Raw genomic sequence first — 24074 nt, forward strand, 5'->3', positions numbered from 1 at the left:
AAATGGGACCTTTAAATCTGTCTTAGTATTTCATGTATTTCATAGCTCATGACTAATAACAAAGACACAATGAAATATCCTTTTATTTAAATAGAAAGATCATAATGTCACCGGGGTAATGCTAGTAAACTGATGGTTTGTTTACTGCCGGGTCCAGAATAGTGACGGGCGTCGCTGTGACTGCTGACCACCAGCCAGCCATTACATCACACACCCAGGATACACTGTCCTTGGCTGAGAGACAGCCTAGTGCCTGGAAGTGGTGTGTGTTTGTGTGTGCACATGTGCCTCATGACTACATATGTGTGTATGCATGCATGTTTTCCGCATATATGCATGTCCATTTTTATAATTTTTTGCTGTTGGTCATTAGTTTTAATTGAATTAGAACAAGATTAAATACTTAAATATAAAGCATGCGTTTCTTTCTGGTATGTCAATGCACAGTACGTGTGTGTAGAAGCACGTGGCCTGTGTGTGTGTGTGTTTGTATGGGTGTGTCGCCTGTATGTCCCCACCACCAAACTTTACGAGCTTCGTCACATTGTGATGGCAGTACACACGCCTCCCCGCTCTCTAGCTACAAATCACAGTTCTGGCCCCAAACACACGGCCACAAACTCCAACACTGGATCGGCTTTAACAAGGCTGCTGAGGACAAGACACTGGAGAGGACGACAAATAGTTGTGGTGCGTTTATGAGGACCAACAGCGAGGCTACTTTACAAGCTACTGGGTTGGGGTCAGTGGTGGAAAGTACATTTACACAAATAGGCTAAATCAGCCCAGTTTTGACCTTGCAGCTATGGTTACTAGTTAGACTAAAAAAAATCTAAAATGATAAATAAATGAGTTTGATACAACACTTGCTATTAACATTTGAACCTTGTATGGTTTTAATTGAAGGCCCATTCCAGGCCCCAGTCCTAGTTCAGTCCAGTTGGTGACGTTTATCCGCAAAGGTCTACGGTTTATGGGACATCTATAATTTTAGTTCAATACTGCTAAAAACTGAATATTAAATAAATAAATAACTTGTTGAGGAACAGCTCAGTCGCACAAAAATGTAATGTATTGATTCGTGTACATAGACACTGATTTCAAATTGTTTTTGTGATGGTCAACACAAAATCAATTTGTATGTAATCCACATAATTGTGAACCGGGAGGTATAAAGAGCCGCAAACGCCATGTAGGGAGGAGGTCGAGGTGGATGGGTGGGTCAAAAATCACAGGACTTTCGTCCAGAGACTGCTGTTTTTGTCCCATCTGAATCCAAAAGTTAACGTTGATGTATTTGTCACGTAACTTCCGTACTTAAGTTACATCACTTTTGAGTTATTTTAACCCAAACCGCGACCTTTGAATAAACCTAACTAAGTAGTTTTGTTGCCTAAGCCTAACCAAGGCCATCTATTCCTAAGTAGTTTTATTTTGAAAAGACTGGAGCGGAAATTGACACGTGTGTCACGTCTTGCTGGACATTGCTGGACGTGATTATTTCACAAACTGCCGTGAGACTGTGTTGTGAGGAAGGTTATATTCCACCACTAGATTTTTAGCAATTAGTGTTATCACAAATGAGATGTTCAATTGGGTTTTCTTACTTCTGGATCAAACCCTGTTGTCACGTTGGGTCCCTATAGAATCGAATAATGCAAGTCAAATCATGCATGGGTGCCGGTAGATCTTCTCTCAAATCACATACATTCTGTTCTGTTCACAGTCTATATTATGCAGTAGGTACAGAGAAAATTTAAATATGCTAAAGCTCTAAAAAGGTGATTACAATAGTATTATGCAACACTTAAGACACCCAGTAAATCATTACGGGAATATCAGTGATTTCTTCTCAGCAACTGGCCCTCGCCCCCATTGTAAGCAGCCCAAATGGCTGAGCTCCCAGTGTTCGAGATGCAGGCAGGGGACCAACACAACACTGTTGTTGCCAGGGATGTTGCAGTCAGGCAGGCTGCACATATCAACCTGCAGCATAAGCATTCAGCCTGCTCCCACAGGCTTGTTGTTGTCATTCACATTCACGCACCGTATTCACACAGAAAGTGCTCCACGCTTCCGACTGGAGTTACATAATAGGAGGCCTGTTCAGCTGCAGGTAAAATACTAATTACATAGACATAAACACACTCATATGACCTCAAACTTTTGAATAATTGCCATATTTTTGAGTTGTGGGATCATTATTATCATTTGTTGCGGTGAAAGAGTAATTATACTTAAGAGAGGAGTCAAAATATAATAGGTAAGTCCTTGTTAATACAAGCAAATCCTTACAAACTGTCTTCTCTCAGGTGAACACACCACAAATTAAAGGTTATTAAAGGTCATCATTACCGTTCTCCTCTGGCATTGTCACTCAGATGTTTCCCCAAATCTGGTACTTTATGTCCTTTCAGTGATAGTAACTATAGGCAATATCCCAAAAATCTGTTCAGAGTCCTCAGACGGTGTTGCAACACATCGTCCACTCGCTCTGCAGCTCTGGTGTAATGACAGATGGGAGCACAGAGTGAGCGCTCTGTCCGCCACTATCTCTGGAATGAGCTGTAGATCATATGACTCCCAATGTCTCTCTCTCCCTCTCTCTCTCTCTCTCTCTCTCTCTCTCTCTCTCTCTCTCTCTCTCTCTCTCTCTCTCTCTCTCTCCCTCCTCTCGGAGTTATTGCAGCTATCTGTTATAAATAGACGCATGTGCAGCTCAAAGAGAATGAATGACACCTCCTCCTGGTAGTCTATCACTGGGCGTGTCCCAGTCTACCCAGATCACACCAAACTCAACTTTGACATCTCAGTGATAACCAAACGAAGGTTCAGTATGTTCAATATGTCTTGTGTGGTGTAAAACTTTGATGTTGATACAGTATGTAGTGTTCCCTTCCCCTTTAGTGTTATTTTTTATCATCAGAGGGACATTTTTATTTTCTGCTCCAAAGCATTTTACAGATTAACGCTGCACTAATCAATATGTTCTATACAAACAATGGATCAAGTATGAGACGTAAAAGTTGCGTCAGTCATTTCAGAAAGCACTGCTCCACTAAACTGGCCGTTCAAGCATTGAATGCACCTGGTCCCTGGTTCGCTGCTCGTCGTTTCAAACAGGAAACAACATCTCGGCCTGCTCTATTTATATATTATCTAGTTATTTCATCTAAATAATAAACAATCCATAGAAATTTTTTAAGAGAGAAATAGGCTATGCCGCTGCTGAATTTGGTTTCATTTTAGAACTAGATCGTCTAGTTTGACAGCTTGGTCCAAGTTTTGTGAGCAGGACGTGTCATTCAGTGACAGACTTTTGCGTTTGTATCATCCAACCTCCTACCGCCATCATTACACATGTATCTACAGTACAGCTGTACTGCAGGTCATCTAGATATCTGATTTATGTTCAAGGTGACTTCATATTGAGCCGCTGTGTGTTTGCCGCTATCGGAAGACTGACTTTAACCGTCACCATCGATCTGAGCCGATATCTAATCAATATCCAGAGAGCAGCAAGACGTATAGCCTTAGGGATTCATCGCCATCTGTAATCCAACTAGCTTTACGCTCACAGAGGTAAGGAGAGAGCCGATGGATGGACGACAGGGGATGGACGAAATAATGTAAATACACAACACCATTACAAATGAAAGGAGGCCTCAGAAGCACTCTGGTTTTCAGTCTTTAAGGGGCGACGGATGCTGATGGACCTCTGAATGTCTGGTTCTGGTGTCTTGAGGCAACATGATGGCTTAGAGGTCTTTATACATACATAATGTAGCGTGATCAACAGTTGGGAGAGTTTCGTGAGAAGATCAGGACTCCAAAGCATACAGCACATACTGTGCCTGAACACTGTATGTACAGTGTAGAGAAACAATGAGGTCATTCTTCAATCAGCTCGTCTGGGGTCACCTTAGGTGGTGATAATGATGTTGGACCTTCTCCATCTTCTGGGTCCCAGTAAAACAATGGGCGCTTACACAATGGTGAAGTAAGCAGGCAGATTCATTAGGCGCTGTGCCAAGCCCTCAGAACACAACTGAACCAGATGACCTGAGGGAGGAATGTTCTACCATAATGATGAAGCAAGGGACCACTCCTACGGTTCATCAGCCTGTTACTTATAGTTCTATTACTCATGCTAGAGACAAGGTTTAAGGGATTGCAATGTCAGTGGGTTGAGTCACCACTTCCATGGGCTGCATGGCATTTTGGGGGCAGGCCTGTGCTGTATGACCTCTGTGCACCCCCACCCATAACTGGGTGCAAACCCATAACTTCGCAAGGCCATGGTTGCGTGAGGATGTAGGCAGATTTACTACAGATAGTGAAGCAAGCAGCTAGCCTGAGAAAAAAAATGCTGAAAAGGTAATGCAAATGATGTCTTGGATATTCAAAAAAGGCTAAAAAAAAGACAGAACCTACAAAGGAAGAGCAATAATCAGCAACTCCTGCTACATCGGGACAGACAGCAGCATCTATAGGTGCAGCAAAAACCGCCACCGACTCCCAATAACCTGCTGCAGTCTGGTCCAGACTGAAATATCTCAACATCTAATGGATGGATTACCATTAAATTGCCATTTGTACTGACATCCGTGGTCCCCAGAGGATGAATCCTAGTGACTTTGGTGATCTTCTGACTTTTCATCTAGCTCCACCAGCAGGTCAACGTTTTCATATACGTAGTGAAATAATAAATACTTTGGTTTATGATTTAATACTTATACAATAATGACATCCCCATCAGCCTCGGCTGTAGTTTTTTTTGTTTTTAGTGCTAATTAGCAAATATTAGCATGCATAACACAGTCAGGTCACATGGTGAACATGCTACCATCATCAGCATATTAACATGTGTTTGCATGGTGACATTAGCGTTTAGCTCAAAGCGTCATTGCAACAAGGTACAGCCCTTGACCCCTCCAGGCAACAATCTCTCATCTTTTGGAGGTTTTAGGATTGGTCTACAAACAAAGGATGTCACTTGAACCCTGGTAGATGGACTACAGGCACAGCATGACATGGCAGGTGAAGGCTTTACTCTGTCAGGCCAAATCAGCAGGAGCAGCACAGAGGAGGTTATTAAAGACGACTAAAAATAACAGACAGGATGTACCAGAGAAGTGTATAAAGAATGAGCTGATTGTCAGCGAGCAGAGAGACATGCCAGAGGGACCGAGCAGCAGCGAGCATGGCCTCATTTCATCTCTTCTTTCTTTTTCTCACACATCCTCTGTTCCTCTCCTCTTCTTTCTTTCCCTGTCGTCTGAAGCTGTGAGGGATCATCGCTGGAACAAACCGAAGGAAGTGCTCAGTAAATGGTAGGAAGCTTCGGGGGAACAGCGTGCAGAGTGGACTCGGCCATGTGACTCAGCATCAGGCATTGCTTGTGTGTGTGTGTGTGTGTGTGTGTGTGTGTGTGTGTGTGAAAGAAAAAGACACAGGATCTGCATTGCAAATCATCCAGCACCAGAGCTGCCAAGTGGCGTCTACAACAAAAGTAGGACCAAAACAACAGAGAGCTGCCGCTTCCAGCCTAGGCCAAAATAATGAAGCGACAATACATGATGACATTTACGAGGATCAAAAATGCCAAATATGATAATAAAAAATGTCACTTTCTGCTTTCGTCATTGGAATCTATGCAGACCTTTTAGGTGCATTTTGAATAAATACCATTCGTGTTGTGAAAAACACTGACTGAAAACCAATGACTCGGCTGTTATTTCTCTCCGACTTAATCTGGCAGCAACTTTCTGCAATGAACAAGTCTTGCATGATACTGAATGCATCTGCCAAGAGAACAAATACTGTAAGAAATAGCTCAGCTTGGGGCATCTTTTCTAGCTTTGGCAAGACAAACCACTGAAAGGCAGGGAGACAGACATCTGCATAGATTCAATTCAGCATAAAGAAAATCATCTTCCCAGTCACAGAATGAATACGACTGTCTCCCTTTCACTCTTTCCTCTAAAAACCTTCCTCTTTCATAGAGGGAGAGAGTGAGTTTGCATTTCCTCCATCAGCTGGAAGTTATGCATCTTCACCTTTCACCCATATTTCTATTTGGTACAGGGATTCAAACCAACACGCAGTCTGATTTCATAACTTCTGAGAAGCATCTAGATCTGTAAAGAAATTCATCCCACTTCACCTCAAAGCTTCATCTTTACTTTAGTACTCAAACTAACTCTGTGTGCTTTTGTTTCTGACCTGTGCACATATGGAAGCTGATAACAGAGTGCTTATATCATGCAGGATCTTTATAAAAGTGAATCAGATCTCTGTTCTGAATAGCAGTAGATCATAATAGAAGCACAAAAACCTCATATTCTCCATGAACTTCAGACTCAGCTTCTCTCTCTGAGCTAAACTGTGGTGTTTGTTTGCAGTTCCCAAAAGCTCCGGGTGCATTGCCAGTCTGTTAGCAGCCGTTACGCAGCACAGTCCTGCGGAGCTGACAGCTGACGCTAACTAGCTCTCGTCCTGACGATTTCAACATGGAGTTGTTGTTCACAATGTAGCATTATCAGGGAAAAATAGGGTGCGTCGATAGAGAGTTTACTGCATCCCAAACCCATTTTCTATCGTCCCTGGGACGACGTTAGTCTCAGGCCCTGATGGTACCTACGACTGTACTTACTGTAGAAAAACTTTATTGAGTTCTTTGTCCCAAAAGAAAAATAAATCTCCTGTTCATGCAACATCATGACGGTATGTCCGAGATCGCCCGAACAGACATTGGCTCCACTAGGCTGGGGAGGTAACAGGTAGGTCAAAGTTGAACCAGAAAGTGGGTCTATGTGTTTACAACAGATTATTTTACTACTATTATCTACTATTCACCTTTCCAAATGACTTTTGCTAGCCTGAATGTTTAATTACAACCTGTCTGATCGTCTGAATGCTCACGTTTCTTGGCACAGACACACAGACATTTCAGCAATGTCAGCGCACTGCCAGAGCAATTAACATGGTGAGAACAATGGTGTTATTACTGTTGGGAATGTAATACACAAGAATGGCTCTTTAAGACTCAAGCATGCAAAGTACTAAATAAAGATAAGGTCTCCTCAGGACCTTTTGACCTTGACCTGATATAGATAATATCACTCACCACTCCCAAGCATTTTCCTACAATCATTGCCAACCACGTCCCGTATGCACACGACTTAATCAATCGTGTTCCACCTCGAATAGGAAACCACTGGGTCATTATATAGAGCAGGTTAATGCGCTAGAAGCCTGCAGCACTGAAGCGAACGATCGTAAAGAGCTTCACTTCAAAGGCTCAGATGACCATATCTCTATACTGGGAATACTGGTGAGGTGGATAATGGATAAGGGCTGGAGATGTGGGTCTATCTCTCTATAGCTGTATGTGTGTGTGTGCCTGTGCAATGCACCATCGACCCCAATCCCAAGTCCAGGTCATTAAGATGAGTTCAAAGGAGGACGTTAGGCTATAGGTGGGTGTGTGTGAGTAAAAAGCAGCTTACCTTTAGACCTCCAAAAGGACCCTTTAAAGTGAACAAAATGCTACTTAACCCAAAAAGGTTTCCCTTTACTGTACTTCTAATACAGCAAGAAATACAGGTCATATTCACACTGATGAAAACTACAGTAGGATACACGGGTTTGCTACTATATAGGGATGACACTAATTATAACTTTGGACCAATCAGTGCCATCCACTTTTGAAATGATGGATATGATGCAGTTTGATATTTAGGCTGTATGTGGGTGTGTGAATGGATGTGTGTGTGAGGCTGAAAGTGGGTGCAACTGTATATTAGTGTTATTTAGTTCTGCTCTTGCAAATACACCCTCAGATGAAATATACAGTGCAGTAGGTAGATACCATAAATCAAAACCTCTACAGTGGTAGGAAGCGGGTGTTTTTGTGGTGTATGTGTGTTTTTATCCACGTAAACAGGAGGGAACTCCCTTCCAGATTATATAGCTGCCATAAACAGGCAGACATCCCACACACACTGTCAGCTCTAGCTTCTCATTGGAGAGAGGAGGAGGATAAATGAGGCTGTAACCAATGGCAACCAGTGAGGGAGGGATGGATGGACGAGTGCCAGAGGAGAAGGAGAAGACTCCAGACTGAAGCCAGCTTGTTACAGCAACTGTTTGACCTGGAATAGAGTGCTGCAGGAATGAGTTAGCATTTTAGCACTTCCTGTTTCCTCGTCTGGAAGTCAATGGGGTTTTAGTTAGATGCCTGAAATAAGGTCTGTGGTTAAGACAAGCTGAAGAGATTTTACATTTTTTTTATACAACATAAAATACCTCAATAAAAAACCCTCTCGTGAATTTTGAAGCCTTTATGTGTCTTAAAAAAGGCGGTTGCGAACACGTGGCTAAATGAGACTACTAAACGTCATCACGCCGACTCGTCCGCCTTTACAGCCCCGTGGTGTAGTTTGTTTAAAGCCTAACGTTAGCTTTTTATTTCTGGCGATTGCATTTCAAAAATCACAAAGTGCTGTTCATTTGTGGAGATTATCTTGCTGAACAAAACGTGTAAGTATCATAAACGTCTGTTTGCCACAGAGTTTATTTTCTGCAATAATCCAAAACCCACATATTCTACCCCACTACAGAATACAACAATGCACTGTTGCATTTATGCAAAACTAATGTTTTTCCAGATGTGCAAAACAGAAATCAGATGTCAATCTGCCGGCCTGTTGGTAAAATAATCAAGTATATGCAATGTGGTTGAATTAAATCATAATCTAAATCCCTGGTCGTTGGTTGTTATCGGGATATAATTTAAATACAAGTCATATGATACTACTGTGTGTGTGTGTGTGTGTGTGTGTGCGTGTGTGTGTGTGTGTGTGTGTGTGTGTGTGTGTGTGTGTGTGTGTGTGTGTGTGTGTGTGTGTGCACGCATGCTTATTGCTCACTTGATTTTGATTATGTATGCATATAAACAAGGGGAACACCCTACAGTTCAACAGCATTAAGCCTGCAAATATTCAGCAAATCAAATGGAGTAAAAATCACTATGAGAGAAGAAACGCTCTCACACACAACCTAAACTCAAACTAAACCTCCTTTTCTACTCTTTAATGTAACTCAAGTTGTAATCCTAAACCAGGATTTTCCATCCGTATGTGGTCCTAATGAGTAAAGACACACATACAACACACACTGACAGCGGCGCTTCGGACTGAGGAGCAGTAGTGTACTTTAAAGCTGATGTTGAGGATAAGTGATCACCAGGGAAGCAAAACATGAAGCACATTTCTGTCTTCACAACATTTCATCTCCAGTCAGAGAGCAGCGGAGAATTAACAGCCAAAGAAATACTATACTGTGACCCACATCTACTGTAGGATCCCACTCTTTAATGAAAACAAGTGTGTTAATCTGGTTAATTGGATCACTCACTGGGAAAGGAAAGGAAAGGAATAATATATGATGAGAGAAGAGGAGACAAAGAAGGAGAGGAAAGGAGAGGAAAAGGAAAGGAAAGGAAATAGAAGATGTGATGAGAGAAGAGGGGACAAAGAAGGAGAGGAAAGGAGAGGAAAAGGAAAGGAAAGGATATAGAAGATTTGATGAGGGAAGAGGAGACGAAGGAGAGGAAAGGAGCTGAAAAGGAAAGGAAAGGAAATAGAAGATGTGATGAGAGAGGAGGAGGCAAAGAAGGAGAGGAAAGGAGAGGAAAAGGGAAGGAAAGGAAATAGAAGATGTGATGAGGGAGGAGGAGACAAAGAAGGAGAGGAAAGGAGAGGAAAAGGAAAGGAAATATAAGATTTGATGAGGGAAGAGGAGACAAAGAAGGAGAGAGAAAGGAAAGGAAAGAAAAGGAAATAGAAGATTTGATGAGGGAAGAGGGGACAAAGAAGGAGAGGAAAGGAGAGGAAAAGGAAAGGAAAGGAACTAGAAGATATGATGAGAGAAGAGGAGACAAAGAATGAGAGGAAAGGAGAGGAAAAGGAAAGGAAAGGAAATAGAAGAGTTGATGAGGGAAGAGGAGACAAAGAATGAGAGGAAAGGAGAGGAAAAGGAAAGGAAAGGAAAGGAAGTAGAAGAGTTGATGAGGGAAGAGGAGACAAAGAAGGAGAGGAAAGGAGAGGAAAAGGAAAGGAAAGGAAATAGAAGATGTGATGAGAGAAGAGGAGACAAAGAAGGAGAGGAAATGGCATGCTGTATCCAGTTGTCTTTATACATCCATGCATTGGACGGCCACAGACAACAATCCGGTCTCCAGGAACGATCAATCACAGTAAGAACACACACACTCAGGAGAAAGTGAATTGATGAATAATTCACCGGAGCTCATTGATCTTTGCGTCTCTCTTCTTCTCCCAACATAGCAGTAATCTGATCCAGGTGTTTAAGTGCAGAGTTAGCTCTCAAGGTAGCTGCACACATTTCCCATGATGCATTTGAAAAAGACAAAGGACAACATGTCCTGTTTCTTCACTGTGCCTACAAATAGCTCCAGCACACATATGTTCATCGCATTAACATTGTTGCCGAGTTATTATAGGGATACATTCCATCATAAACTGCCGTCCCTGTAGGACCACTATACAGTATGTTGTCAACTAGAGAGACGGAGCTGATGTGAAATACATTGACAGCATATTTCTAAAGAATATGGCTTGGTGGTGTCGACTCTCCCGCTCTTTGGTTCCTCAAAGGTCTACACAAGGCAAGTTTGCTATTGGTCAACGGCACAAATTTCCATAAAAGTTGAACTTGTCGCAAAAGGATTAGCGCTGATTTATATCGACCTCGTGAGCAAATCAGGAATCAAGAATCAAGCACAAACTAAGAAAAGAATATTGGCAAATATATTTCTATCTGATCCAAGTAAGGGTTAAAAATCAGCAGCAATTGGACTTGGTTTAGATTCTTGAAGACGTTTCACTTCTCATCCAAGAAGCTTCTTCAGTTCTGAAGAAGCTTCTTGGATGAGAAGCGTCAAACTTCATGACCTTGATGAGTGAGAACCTTCACAAGCACATTTCTATCTGATATTTAAACACTCAAAAATGTACATAATCCGCAAAAATGGGTGAAAATATCGGTCAGGATCTAGTTAAAGACACCTTCAGGAATCCACCAACGGGCCTAAAAGGGAGTGCCTTACTCAAGGACTTCAAGGTCTCATCATACCTGCTATCTCGAGGTCCATGATGGAGATTTTAACCTTTGAGATTTTTTCAAGCTTTTCCTACCAGTTTAGTTGTTATACATAGAAACAAAGATATGATTTGAATAGTCCTAAATGCACATACTGTATCTTGTACAATATCTAGAACCTAGGCTACATTAAGAACTATGGATATCCCCAATCATTTTCAATACCACCTCGCCCAATCCATCACAATTTGGACGTTTCTAGAACAACCCCTACAGGTTTAGTTTAACGAGAAGTAGTTCAGTGCCTCAAGGTCACAAGTGAGGTCAAAATTGTGGATCGGTGTGGCGTTTGCTGTGATGCGGTCATTACGCAGGACTGCTGTGATGAAAAGGGAACTGAGCCTGAATGCAAAGTTCTTGATTGACCGGCGGCTCCACGTTCTAACCTGCAATCACGCTCATGGAAGATTCAGAAGTTCAAAATAAGTTTCCGTCACCACAGAATCCAGAAGGAGCACAGAAAAGAACATCTGCTCCTTGACTCCTTCGGTATTGAAAGGAGTCAGTTGAGGTGGTACAGGATTTGATCCCCATAAAGGACTCATCAGGATGCCCCCGGACACCTCCCTGTAGAGGTATTCTGAGCATGTCTAACAGAAAGAAGACCCCTGGACAGACCTAGAACACACCGGATGGATTACATGGATTCCAATCTGGCAATGGACATTTCCCAAGCATGTGACCAGAGACAAGGACATCTGTACCTTGCCAAGTCTGTGGCCACCCAGATCCGGATACGCAGCTTAACATAGGTGGGAGGATGGACAGTTGGATGGTATGTTGGAAGTTATTTCTGCCAGTGCCTCCAGTCCCCAGAGAGATGCCTCTATAGCAGGGGTCACCAACGCGGTGCCCGCGGGCAACAGGTCGCCCGTAAGGACTAGATGAGTCGCGCGCTGGCCTGTTCTAAAAATAGCTCAAATAGCAGCACTTACCAGTGAGCTGCCTCTATTTTTTTTAAATTTTATTTATTTTATTTTTTTGCTATTGTTGTTTAAATCAGACTTGCATGTAACTTACAAATGACAACATATATATATAAAAACACTTAAAATTTAAAATGTTTTTTGTGTTTAATATAAATGAACTCTGACCTAGTATAGTTCAAAGGTCAGTATTGTGCGCATGACCAAAACGTAGCGTTTGTTGCGCTCATACAAACAAGCTAGCAGACGCAACGAAAATGAGGAGAAGAGTTACCCCAAAAAATGGCAGAAAAAAGAAAGAAAACATCATTTTCACGACGAATGGGAGGTAGAGTTTTTTTTTACCACTGTGAAAGGATCCTGCGTGTGTCTCATTTGCGGGGCAACTGTGGCGATAGCAAAGCGGCACAATGTGGAGAGACATTTCACTACATGTCACACAAGCTACCATGCTAACTACCCACCGGGCAGCGCACTGCGAGCAGAAAAAGCCCGCGAGTTAAAGGCAGCTTTGTGCAAACAGCAGTCTTTTTTCACTAGACCGGTTAAAAACTCCCAAAAAGCAACCGAAGCCTCGTTTAGAGCTACGCAATTCTTGATGAAGAAAAAGAAGGCATTTACAGACGGGGAGGTTGTCAAAGAAGCAATGATGATAATTGCTAAAACTGTGCTTGAAGACGAGAAGTATGGAACCGATGTACTCTCCAGTCTCTCCAATGTTCAACTCGGGGCAACTACAATGGTAAGAAGAGTGTCGATGATGTCTGGGAACTTGGCCGACCAGCTGGACCGTGATCTGGCGAGGTGCCGGTGGTTCAGCATCCAGTGTGACGAGTCGGTGGACAGCAGCAGTACGGCTCAGCTGATGGTCTTTATCCGGATGGTGTTTGATGATTTCTCCACAAAAGAAGAACTTCTGACACTACTGCCCCTGAAGACAACTACGAGGGGAGTTGACATTTATAACGCAGTGAAGGAGTTTTTGGTGGAAAAAAAGGTGCCGCTGGAAAAGCTGGTATCAGTGACTACGGATGGGGCTCCTGCTATGATCGGCCGACACACAGGATTCGTTGCTCACTGTAAAGCTGACCCAGAGTTCCCAAACTTTCTGCAGTACCACTGCATCATACACCAGCAGGCCTTATGTGCAAAAGTGATCTGCTTTGAGCACGTAATGACTCCCGTCGTGAAGATCATAAACAGCATCCGCTCCAGAGCTAAACAGCACAGAACATTCAAGGTACTTTTGGAGGAGCTGTCAGCTGAATATGATGACCTGCTACTACACACAGAAATCCGATGGCTCAGCAGGGGACGAATTTTGCAACGTTTTTTGTCACTTTTGGGTGAAATCAAAGAGTTCATGCAGTCCAGAGGTGAGGACACCGTGCTGCTGGAGGACACTGAGTGGATACTTGACCTTGCATTTTTAACGGACATTACTGGGAAACTGAACAGTTTGAACTGTGAGCTGCAAGGCAAAGGTAAAACTGTCGCCGATATGATAAGTGCTTTAAATGCATTTAAAGCTAAGATGAACCTTTTCTCTGTGCATTTACAGAGAAAAAAAGTGCTGCACTTTCCCTCTGTGCAGATGGTGCTGAAAGACAATGCTTCTGCATCTGAGGCTTTTGACAAAGTTGCAGAAAAGTACTCTCAGGTCATAAACAGAGTTGGGCAAGAGTTTGAGAACAGGTTTTGTGACCTGGATCAGCTTGAGCCATGTGTGTCGTTCATTTCTAATCCTTTCATGAACGTGGACATATCATGTATTGCTGAGCAGTTAAGTGCAACATTCAGCCTGGATGCTGAACAGGTGGAGATTGAAATTGTAACACTGCAAAATGACCTCCACCTCAAAGCCCATCAGGCTGCACCAAACTTTTGGTGCCTTCTTGACACAGAAAAGTACAGTGGTGTATGCGCAGCAGCTATGAAGGTTGCAAGCCTGTTTGGTTCAACTTATCTTTGTGAATCAGCCTTTTCTGACATGAACTTCATCAAGAACAAACACAGAACACGCCTCACTGATGCACATCTGCAAGACTCACTCAGAGTTGCAGTGTCAAGTTACACACCAGAGTACAACACACTGGTTAACAGCATGCAATGCCAGGCTTCCCACTAACTGACAAAGAAACAGATAACAGATTTGGTGTCCAGTTCAAAGTGTGACATGATTTATTTAAAAATTTGAGAGTTGATTTTTGTATTTTACATGAGTTATTATTTGTACAAACATGGTGCAAAGTAATTCATGATTTGTTAAAAAATGTTAGTGGCTAGCTAGTTAAAATGGGATATTGTGATTTCACAAGACTGTCGTAGAAGTGATCATTTTCAAATGTTTGAAAAATTTGAAAAACATGTGCACTTAGAGAAAATATAAAAATAAAGTGTTGCATATTGATATTTATCTGTTTCTATATATTTGTTGTGAGAAATCATTAACATGATCAGTGTTTTCACAAAGATAAATATCATTAATTATTAATAATAACATAGAGTTAAAGGTAAATTGAGCAAATTGGCTATTTCTGGCAATTTATTTAAGTGTGTATCAAACTGGTAGCCCTTCGCATTAATCAGTACCCAAGAAGTAGCTCTTGGTTTCAAAAAGGTTGGTGACCCCTGCTCTATAGCATAAAACGCTTTGTCAGATTGCAGCCTCGAGTACAGACTTCCATATAGACGGTGAAAGATTGTGCGATGCTTTAGTATCCGTTAGATCAAACACTAACTTTTAAGAGTTTTGTAATTTTGCGCTAAATGGGGGGGTGAGAATAGATTTCATTTGATCCATTGGTAAAGGGAACATTGTTAGTTATTTATAATGGTGTCCAATCCAGAGCTCAGTGAACTGAATAAGACATTTGTTTCTGTGCATCTGTGTGCATACATGAGTGTATATAACCCTCTGCTGTGCATCATGAATTCTGTATGAAGATTTGTAAGATTTATAGGTCACGAGAATACACAAAAAGTCAAACTCACTCCACTGAAACAGCATTTAGACATATCGTTGGACACCATTTTCTGACATTTTACAGACCAAACAACTAATCGATTAATCGAGAAAATAATCAACAGATGAACCGACAATGAAAATAATCGTTAGTTGCAGCCCGAGTGAAAACCAGGACAATTTGGTCGTGACTGTTGAAAACCGGAACATTTGAGTGTTTTACAGATATTTGTTGGGACTCGGAACACCCAGCTTGAAACCGGGATAATCCTGGACAAAGTAGGACGTCTGATCATGTCAAGCAGGAGAAACCAGTAATATGGGCAGCAAAAATCTTCATCTCTGCAGTTTTCCTGATGTTCCAGCTTCTTGCTGTGGCTAGACCAGCCACCTAATACTACTATTAATTTAAATTTGCTCCAAGTTTTAAACCTTCTGTCAGCCCCGCATGGGGAAACTTCACAAAAAGTAAGGAACAATTCGGTTCACCATAACATTACACATCACCCATTCCCAATTGGGCAGTAGACAGTTTCAGCAAACAGTTACTATCCAAACAGTAACCTAGATTCAATTAAAAGTTAAGAAAATTGGCAGCACTGATGTAGACATCAACCACATCCACCAGGATAAATAACTTAATGATAATAAAATAAGCTTTCTGTTGGTGTAAAGCTAACTTAGCTGCTACACTCGCAAGAATCCCCTATAATGTCAGCTAATACACAGCCGCACTTATTTAATCGACATGCCACGGCCGCTTGAACACAGCCTGGAACGTAACTCCCTGTAAAATACATGGCTGACATTGATGGCTACTGTCACACCTAAATGTCACCCACTCAGCATGTTCAACACAGAAGACTCAATTAATACTGCATGCTGGAGATGTGAGGTATGCAGTGAAGGAATGAATAAAGTATGACTCAATGGATATGACACGGGAAAAGCAGGAAAGCCTAAGGGTGCTCATTTCTTTTTGAATGAAATATTTTAAATTTTTACGTTTGATACTGTAATTCACTTGTAATACGTTTATCAATTGTTGCTTTTGATTGAGCTATAGGTTAGCAGTTTCCTCTGCTTCCAGGTTTCTGAGCTGAGGTTAAACACACTAATATCTTTGCAGATATCAAGAAGTTGATATTGATCTTCTCCTATGACTATGGTAAATGGAAAATAAGCATATTGTTAATGTTAGTGCAACTGAGTCAGTGTCCCAGTATAAATGACTACAGTATTAGATCAGCTTCAATCCATTAATATCAGCTATGCTCATCGAAAACTGTGACGTGACCAAACTGTTCAGTTTGTGGAGTCATATAGAATAAACATCACGTCCATTCCTGCATTCATCAAAGGTCCATGTAAAACAGCAGGCTGCAGGGAAATGTCACACGCCCACACCACATTGCAAGTTTAATTACTATTGTGTGTATGTATGTGTGTGTGACTGTGTGTGTGTGTGTGTGTGTGTGTGTGTGTGTGGCCCCAGTGCAGCAGCTTAGCACCAGTGAGGTCAGCCAGTGTTTATCCCAGTGGGAGCTGTGGTGTCAGCCTGACTGCAGTCCGGATCTGCCCATCAGTTGTAACCACTGTTATTTCCTTCAGCAGCGTGGGCCACCACTGCAGCAGTGAGAGCATGACTTACACAGCTGGAGCAACTGGGAAACACAACATTTAAACATTAAAACAAAAATAAAATAAAGTAATTTACTCAGTTTACAGTAGGAGAAGCAGAGCTGTACTGTAGTGGTAGGACTCCATACAAAGCTAACTTTAGCCTTGTGTTGTTTGTGCAAATGAAATGGGGCGGGGCGGTGGTGATGAAGTAAATATGTGATAAAGTTTTGGCAAGGAAAAACTGGCATGGCCATTTTCAAAGGAGTCCCTTGACCTCTGACCTCAAGATATGTGAATGTAAATGGGTTCTATGGGTACCCACGAGTCTCCCCTTTACAGACATGCCCACTTTATGATAATCACATGCAGTTTTGGGGCAAGTCATAGTCAAGTCAGCACACTGACACACTGACAGCTGTTGTTGCCTGTTGGGCTGCAGTTTGCCATGTTATGATTTGAGCATATTTTTTCATGCTAAATGCAGTACCTGTGAGGGTTTCTGGACAATATGTGTCATTGTTTTGTGTTGATGATTGATTTCCAATAATAAATATATACATACATTTGCATAAAGCAGCATATTTTCCCACTCCCATGTTGATAAGAGTAATAAATACTTGACAAATCTACCTTTAAGGTACATTTTGAACAGAACAAAAAATGTGAGATTCATTTGAAATTAATCGCGATTAACTATGGACAATCACACACCAACGTATCCTCTACCACACACACACACACAGGTGAACTCAGTAACACTTCAACAAGCACAAACAGCACACATTTACATATATATATCATCATTCCTGACAGAGAACACACCGCGAAGCACACACACCCTGGAGGCACATGTCTTTTTAGTGCAAAACTCCTGCACACTGCTGCAACAAATGACTTGTGACGCACATGATTTAACGGGACAGAGCCGAAGGGAACCATGCCTTACTGCAGTATAGTGTCACAACTGCCAACAGATAAGTATATACTGTATGTGTTTGTAGGTGGATGTAATTGCTCACTAACTAGTACTTAACCAGGAGTAGCTGTGACTAATGTTGGTAATTCTCTCGGTCCAGGATGTTCTGCAGTGACTTAAAGCATTGAACTAAAGCAGCAATAATGAGTTGTAGGGTTTTGGTCTTTACGTGGAATCTGTTGAGCTTGAGAATCAGTATTGATCAGACTTCTCTTTATGTGACTTGAGGCAGTAATCTGAGCTGGAATTAACAGGCTATTCTACCATCATCCCTCCCTATTAGTCAATGACAATTATCCCCTGTGGTTAGGGGGCTCAATGTGTCTCAGCTAAAGGAGGTATACCTGAGAGCTACACACAAACCCATGCAGTTAGTGATAAACTAAAGTGTATTAACATGTTTTTCTGGAATTGAAAGAATGCAGACTGGCCTGCACATTGATTTCTCTCAGGGCGTGTTCATGCCAAACCTGTTTCTGAGAGCTTTATTTAAACTCCAGTGCACCACTCCTGTGGTTGGACGAGGTAAACAATGTCAAACAAAGATTTTACTAAGCCGCCACACTGAGACGCCTGTAAATATACAGATCTCGTGTTTATTTCTCAAGGAGAGAAGTGTCTTTTTACTTCTTCTTCTTCGTCTCTTTTAGGAGAACATCATCTGAATTGAGGACTGGCATTTTATCCAAGAATCCCATGGGGTCACAGAGGATTTTAGTAGGATGCCAGAGCTTAAAAATCGGCAGTCGATGGAAATATTCACTGCATGTAAACAAGCCTGTACGGCAACAACAAATTAAAGAATGCATTTCCTGTTTCAATGCGATCTCCAGGCGGGTCCACAGACTCCGGGATCAGAGCTCAACTTTGCTCAACTGAGACCTGCTAATTTGCATGGTCGGCCAATAGAAATAGTGACACACTGTGTCATATTGCTATCACCCAGTTCTGTACAATATTTAGTGTAAAAGCGCAGTAGAGCTTTAGGGCGTAGCTACCTTGCGTTCGGTTGTACTAAAAGACACACTAAGAAGTTGGAAACTGTGATATTTTATTGTTCAATACAGGCCATTTTGGGAGAATATGACAATAGCTAAGAAATAATTTTGTTTTACTTTTGTATCTCACTTTTTAGGCGGACGTTTTACTGGCGTCTGGTAGTCGCTTTCAGTCCAAAATGGTGGAAGCGCAGCTTTGCTGCTGGGCACTGACATTGCAATGGAACCAACAATTGACTTTCACTTCTTGGCAATAATCATTCTTTGCCCTTGTCCAAATATGGTCACTTCTGGTTCCAAAAAAACAAAAGGCTGACGGCCAAAATGCCAAACTTGAGGCTTCATACAATAGTCCACAAACCAATGGGTGATGTCACAGGGGCTACGTCCAGTTCTTATATACTGTACAATCTATGATTTTTACCCATTGAAACAATAACATAACATCCTTTTTGGGGCTAATAATTTCATTGGATAGTGTGACCAAATATATCCTGGCATATCCAGTTTATATGAGATAAAGCTATATAATCAATATTTACTCTGGACAGAAACAGATATGTGGAATAAAAGTGACAAGATTGGGGAAGGAACAATCCCAAAACACAAATTCCCCCAAAAAATCACCAAAACAGATTGCTACATTTACATAAAAGTCCATGTAACTTTGGTTTACAGGGCCTGGGTCACTTGAAATTGGACATCCAATTGCAGCAAGATGAGCTTTTCTACTGTGTTTTGAAGTAAAGAAAGCAAACCACCACTGTATAAGTCACTATACATCCTCTCTATACAGGCTAGCTACATAACTAGACAGCTATATTGAAATCTGTACACACCTGATACAGTTTATCCCTACATGTAGAGACCAGCTATCATCATACACATGTAGAGAAGATGTAGAGAACTTAATTTCCAATCACACATCCACGTGACATTCTTCCAAAGTTAAAAGGTCAAACTTCTAAAAAGGAGAGAGACAAAGTTCCAGACAATGTCCCTTGTTTGTCTCTTTCAGTTGCAGTTTACAGCCGTGTGCTAATGAATTTCTCCTCTCTTTACTCCCAGACAAGCTGCAGTACTCTCATTAACAGCTCCAGCAGCGCTGCATAGCAATATGGGTCTCCTCATTAAACACCAGGGGCCATCCATACTTTCTGTTTCTGAAGAGCTAGATTCATTAATGGGCTCCAATCTCTGTCCCCAGTGATATCTTATATTTTGGGTTTTGACTAGATTTATTGCAAAGTTGAATGCCGGAATTTCTAAATTAGTAAATCAGATGGGGGATTTCCTTTGCATGCTCTATGCAAGGGTCAATGTTATGCTGCATTTACAGTGTCGGCAGAATGAGAAAAGCCTCATTCATATTAGTATGGTTGCCCCCATTTCTTACATTTTTGTCATGCTTAATTTTAACTACAGTATTTTCTTTTATCATATTACATATTTGTGGTGTGTGCTAGGTGAAACCAGATACAAACAGACATGTAAAGCTCATTTTGAATTTGCTGAATAGACTAAATTACAGTTAATATCTGATTTTAATTGGATGTAATTGCGAGTAATGATGGCTATGGAGCCATTTCGACATTTCTCTTGTTGCTTTCGCCAAGTGGGAGATACATTGTAGCTGTCAGAGATTCCTTATATATCTATCAGACTGGAGACGTAACCACTTAAAAGATGGGTGAGTGGTAAAGGCTACTTGCTCTCAACACAGGTTTTATACTGTGATATTTACTGGAAATTACATACAATATAGCCAGTAAACTATCTGGCGATCTCCCTCCAGCCACTGCCACCTTATTTAGGTTTTTGTAGTGAAATGAGGAGGTATCGAACGGTATAGATAAGTCCTCATTTCAACTTTACCAATCACCTGTTCCTCGTCCATTGCTGTGCTTTCAAAGCGAACTACAGGAATAAGTAGAAACAGCCTGTTTCAAACAGGGCGTCCGACAAACGTTCAGCTCAAAACGTTGAGGAAATACCAAGCACCGCCCACCAGCCAGAGCACAGCCAATAGAAACTCTCTCTCTCTCTCTCTCTCTCTCTCTCTCTGTGAAATGACCTGTGATTGGTCAGTCTCCCGTCACGGGCTAGATTGTTTAAAGCCTGAAAACAGAGCCAAGAGGAGGTACAGGAGTCTAGTTTTCTCTCAGAACACTTGAATTACAATATGCTGAAAGGTTATTATGGATTTTTTTGCCCAATGATGCCAAAAACATTCGGCCTATACTGCAGGTTTAAGAGGACAACGCAGTTTCTTACATTTCCTTCCCTGGAGAGGAACCGTAACTGTCATCACTCCATGCCTATAACCCTAACCCAATGATGCCAAACACATTCTGCCTACTGCACGTTTAAGTTGCATAATTCATAAAACATTCTTTGACATTATTCTTTATGACATTTTAATCAAAACTACACCCTAAAACTGAAAAAAAATATATAATCTTTGATATTAGGATGTTTTGTAACTCATGTCCTATGTCGGCTTAAGCACAAACTGCATGTTATTTACATCTAGAACAAACAGTGCAGTGCTGTTGCTGCAGGACATGACAGCACACATGCTTCACATGAAGACCAAGCCTCGTGTTTGTCCTGGGGACAAAGCCAGGTGTGACAGCAGCACCACCACCACCACCACCACCACCAGGAATCCAGAGTCACCAGACAGACCCACTGTGGGCCTTTCTACAGTACCTGCTGTCTCATAATCAGCCCTTATTATGACAGGGACACATTTGAGTCTGTGTCTTTACATCAGACAACAACAATCAATGTTAACTGTATATACCATCACATATTTGGGTGCACCCTGATCTGATGCTGCTGCCTGCATTAGCAGATGCATGATAACAACACCCAGGCCTATAGTAGGTGATGCATATTACAAATGCATCACATTTTACACAGAGGAATATTACTGTGCAGCCAAAAACAGGTGACACATTGTGCAACCACAGACTCATTATTCAACATTGGAAGCCATATGTTATTGTTCCCTAGGCTGTTAACATGAATACACCCAGTATGCATGAGTGTAATGTAGAGTAAAGATGCTCTTACCAGTGCTGCTCATGGTGCCAGTCAGATGTGTGTTCTCCTGTCAGATGATGCTCAGTAAATAAGCCCACTATCCACATTGACAGGACATGGGTGTTGATGATGATGCCAGCAGCCTGCAGAGCGCACCACCTCTCAGTGCCAGCCAGCACACAATGAATGGAGATGTCTCCACGGTGGTTGGTGCAGAGAGAGAGACAGGTTGTCCCCTGTGGTCTCCGGTGGTCCCCTGGCTGCTGATGCCGCAGAGATCTCCTCCAAAACGGCCACACCAAAGACAAAGTCCCGCATACACTGCAGAGCTGCGCTGCCTCTCTGTACAGCAGACAGTGCAGGTTGGGTGTGGGCGCACGGTGGAGAGACGCGACTACAGTCAAGATGCACAGCAGAGTGCATAGTGTTTCCGGTGTGGCATGTCAAAATAAAAGTCTTTATTGGAGCAATCCAATAAAGCCTCTTCCTGTACTTTATATTATTTGTTTTATGTTGTATAGTCTTAAATTGTGCAAAATAAATACATTTAATTTAATTTAATAGCTATTAAATTCAAATAGTGTCGGTACAGCACCTTTAACAAGCCGTCTTCGACCATTAATTGTTGTTGGCGCTATGAGCTGGTCAGTGGCGAAGTGTCTGCTGCAGACTTTACTGTGAGAAGAGATGGTGAAATTAGCCCGGCGTATATTTACCGGCCGTTATCTTTTCAGGTCGGGTCGGAAGGTTGTAGAAACTTAGCACGCCGTTAAAGGGACTGTTTGTAAGAATCAGAAATTGGTTGCAACAGCGACACCTGTGGCCGTTAAGTCAACGAAAGTCAGCGTCCTGTTGCTCGCGCTCGCCCGTGTGCACGCGCTACGTGAATGTGAGCGAGCATCCGTCAAAACAGTGAGGCGACACACGTCGGCTAAAACCACAATATCACTCTATATTTCACCTGCTTGGCAGTAATGTTAGCTGACCAGACGAAGGTCTCTCCATGAATCAATGCTGATCCTAGTGTTGGCTTTTCCTGCTTCAGCCTCCCGACCGCGGCCGGAGGGAATAGGGGAGACACCGGCACCCGGTCGGAGACGATAACGTTTCTCGCTGCGGAGCCCCGTCACTTCACAAGACACGGGAAACCTCTGTTGGTCTGGAGGAGCTGCAGCAGTTAATTCTGCACAAACGTCCACTGAGAATATCACTAGATATGAGCGCATGCACGTGAGGTGGAGCGAGCTGTTAGTGAAGGCAGGCAGGCAGGCAGAGGAGCAGAGTACAGCAGAGACTCCGACCACGGCCAACACTGTTTTGCAAGACCGGCTTCACTAGATATAACTTTGCGGTTTTGGTGCTTCCGTGTTTTTTGTGTTGGAGTCTGAGTCTGAACAGCGTAGCCACACGCGAGCGCGCATGGGACACCGACCCGGATTGATTTATATGTGTAAGAAGTTACAAACAGTCCCTTTAAATTTGGATGACACAGCAATGCTCGGAGTATTTCTTCTCCTGTTTTTGAAAGTGTTCTGTCTTGAACATTTTCCTGCGTACACTCATGGTGGAATAGCATAAACATAAGCCTAGCTCGAAGGAAACAACAAAGGATATTGCCCAGAGACCGGAAACAGACGAGCAGTAATAATTGGAATCGGAAGTACGTCACAGGTCCCAGTGCATGTAGTGTATTGCATCAATTAGACATAGTTAGATAGACCTAATTATTGAAAAAATCATTAAGAAATCGTAAACGATTTTGGAAGGCAATAAAAAATATTGAGATTATTGAGATACCTTCAATGAGGCAAGTTTGTTTCGATGCAATTCTGTTCTGTGGGCCGACACCCAATAATTGTTGCAATCCCAGATTCCATTGCAACCTTTATGCTTTTACTTTGAATGAATAAATGTATGGCTTCCTGTCCCCTGTTAGGTAACAGAGGGCTGCTGTTGGTCTCTGCTCTGCTTCAGCATCCAGCAGGCTGCTCCTCAGCAGAGCATCGGGCTTCACAGCGCCACTGCGCTGCTGCCGCAAAAAACATGGGAAATGTAGTTTTTAAGGGAGGAAACGCCCATTCTAACGAGCAGCGTGCAGCTGAGTTTGGACTACAAGCCTGTTCAGTGTAAACAAACTGCATTGTGAAGGAGACTGATGGTGGCAGAGCTGCATTTTAATTTTTTAAATAGCCTATATTGAAAAATCTGTTTGAATGTAATGACTATAGTTGTTTATGCAGTGCATTCATTAGTTTGAATGATTTTAAAATCAAAGCACAGAAGGTGTATACCATCATACTGCTCATTTGGCTTCTGTGTGCTCTTTGTGTGCTGTAATATAATTAACTGGG

General features: G+C 42.1%; 1 protein-coding gene across 8 annotated transcripts in view; it reads right to left on the reverse strand.

Moving 5' to 3' along the window:
• Positions 1–22135, reverse strand: part of ablim2 (actin binding LIM protein family, member 2) — an 84651-nt gene extending 62516 nt beyond the window's left edge. For 2 of the 8 annotated variants that reach the window (XM_074623549.1, XM_074623552.1), the window contains exon 1: positions 2356–2598. In XM_074623549.1, the coding sequence (XP_074479650.1) occupies positions 2356–2371 (16 nt within the window). In that variant the 5' untranslated portion in view covers positions 2372–2598. Of the gene's footprint in view, positions 1–2355; positions 2604–21753 lie in introns of those variants that run through there. The other 6 variants (XM_074623553.1, XM_074623551.1, XM_074623554.1 and 3 more) reach the window with 5 other exon arrangements.
• Between the last annotated feature and the right edge of the window lie 1939 nt (positions 22136–24074).

Source organism: Sebastes fasciatus, chromosome 22 (assembly GCF_043250625.1).
Source record: "Sebastes fasciatus isolate fSebFas1 chromosome 22, fSebFas1.pri, whole genome shotgun sequence".
Taxonomy (NCBI): Eukaryota; Metazoa; Chordata; class Actinopteri; order Perciformes; family Sebastidae; genus Sebastes; species Sebastes fasciatus.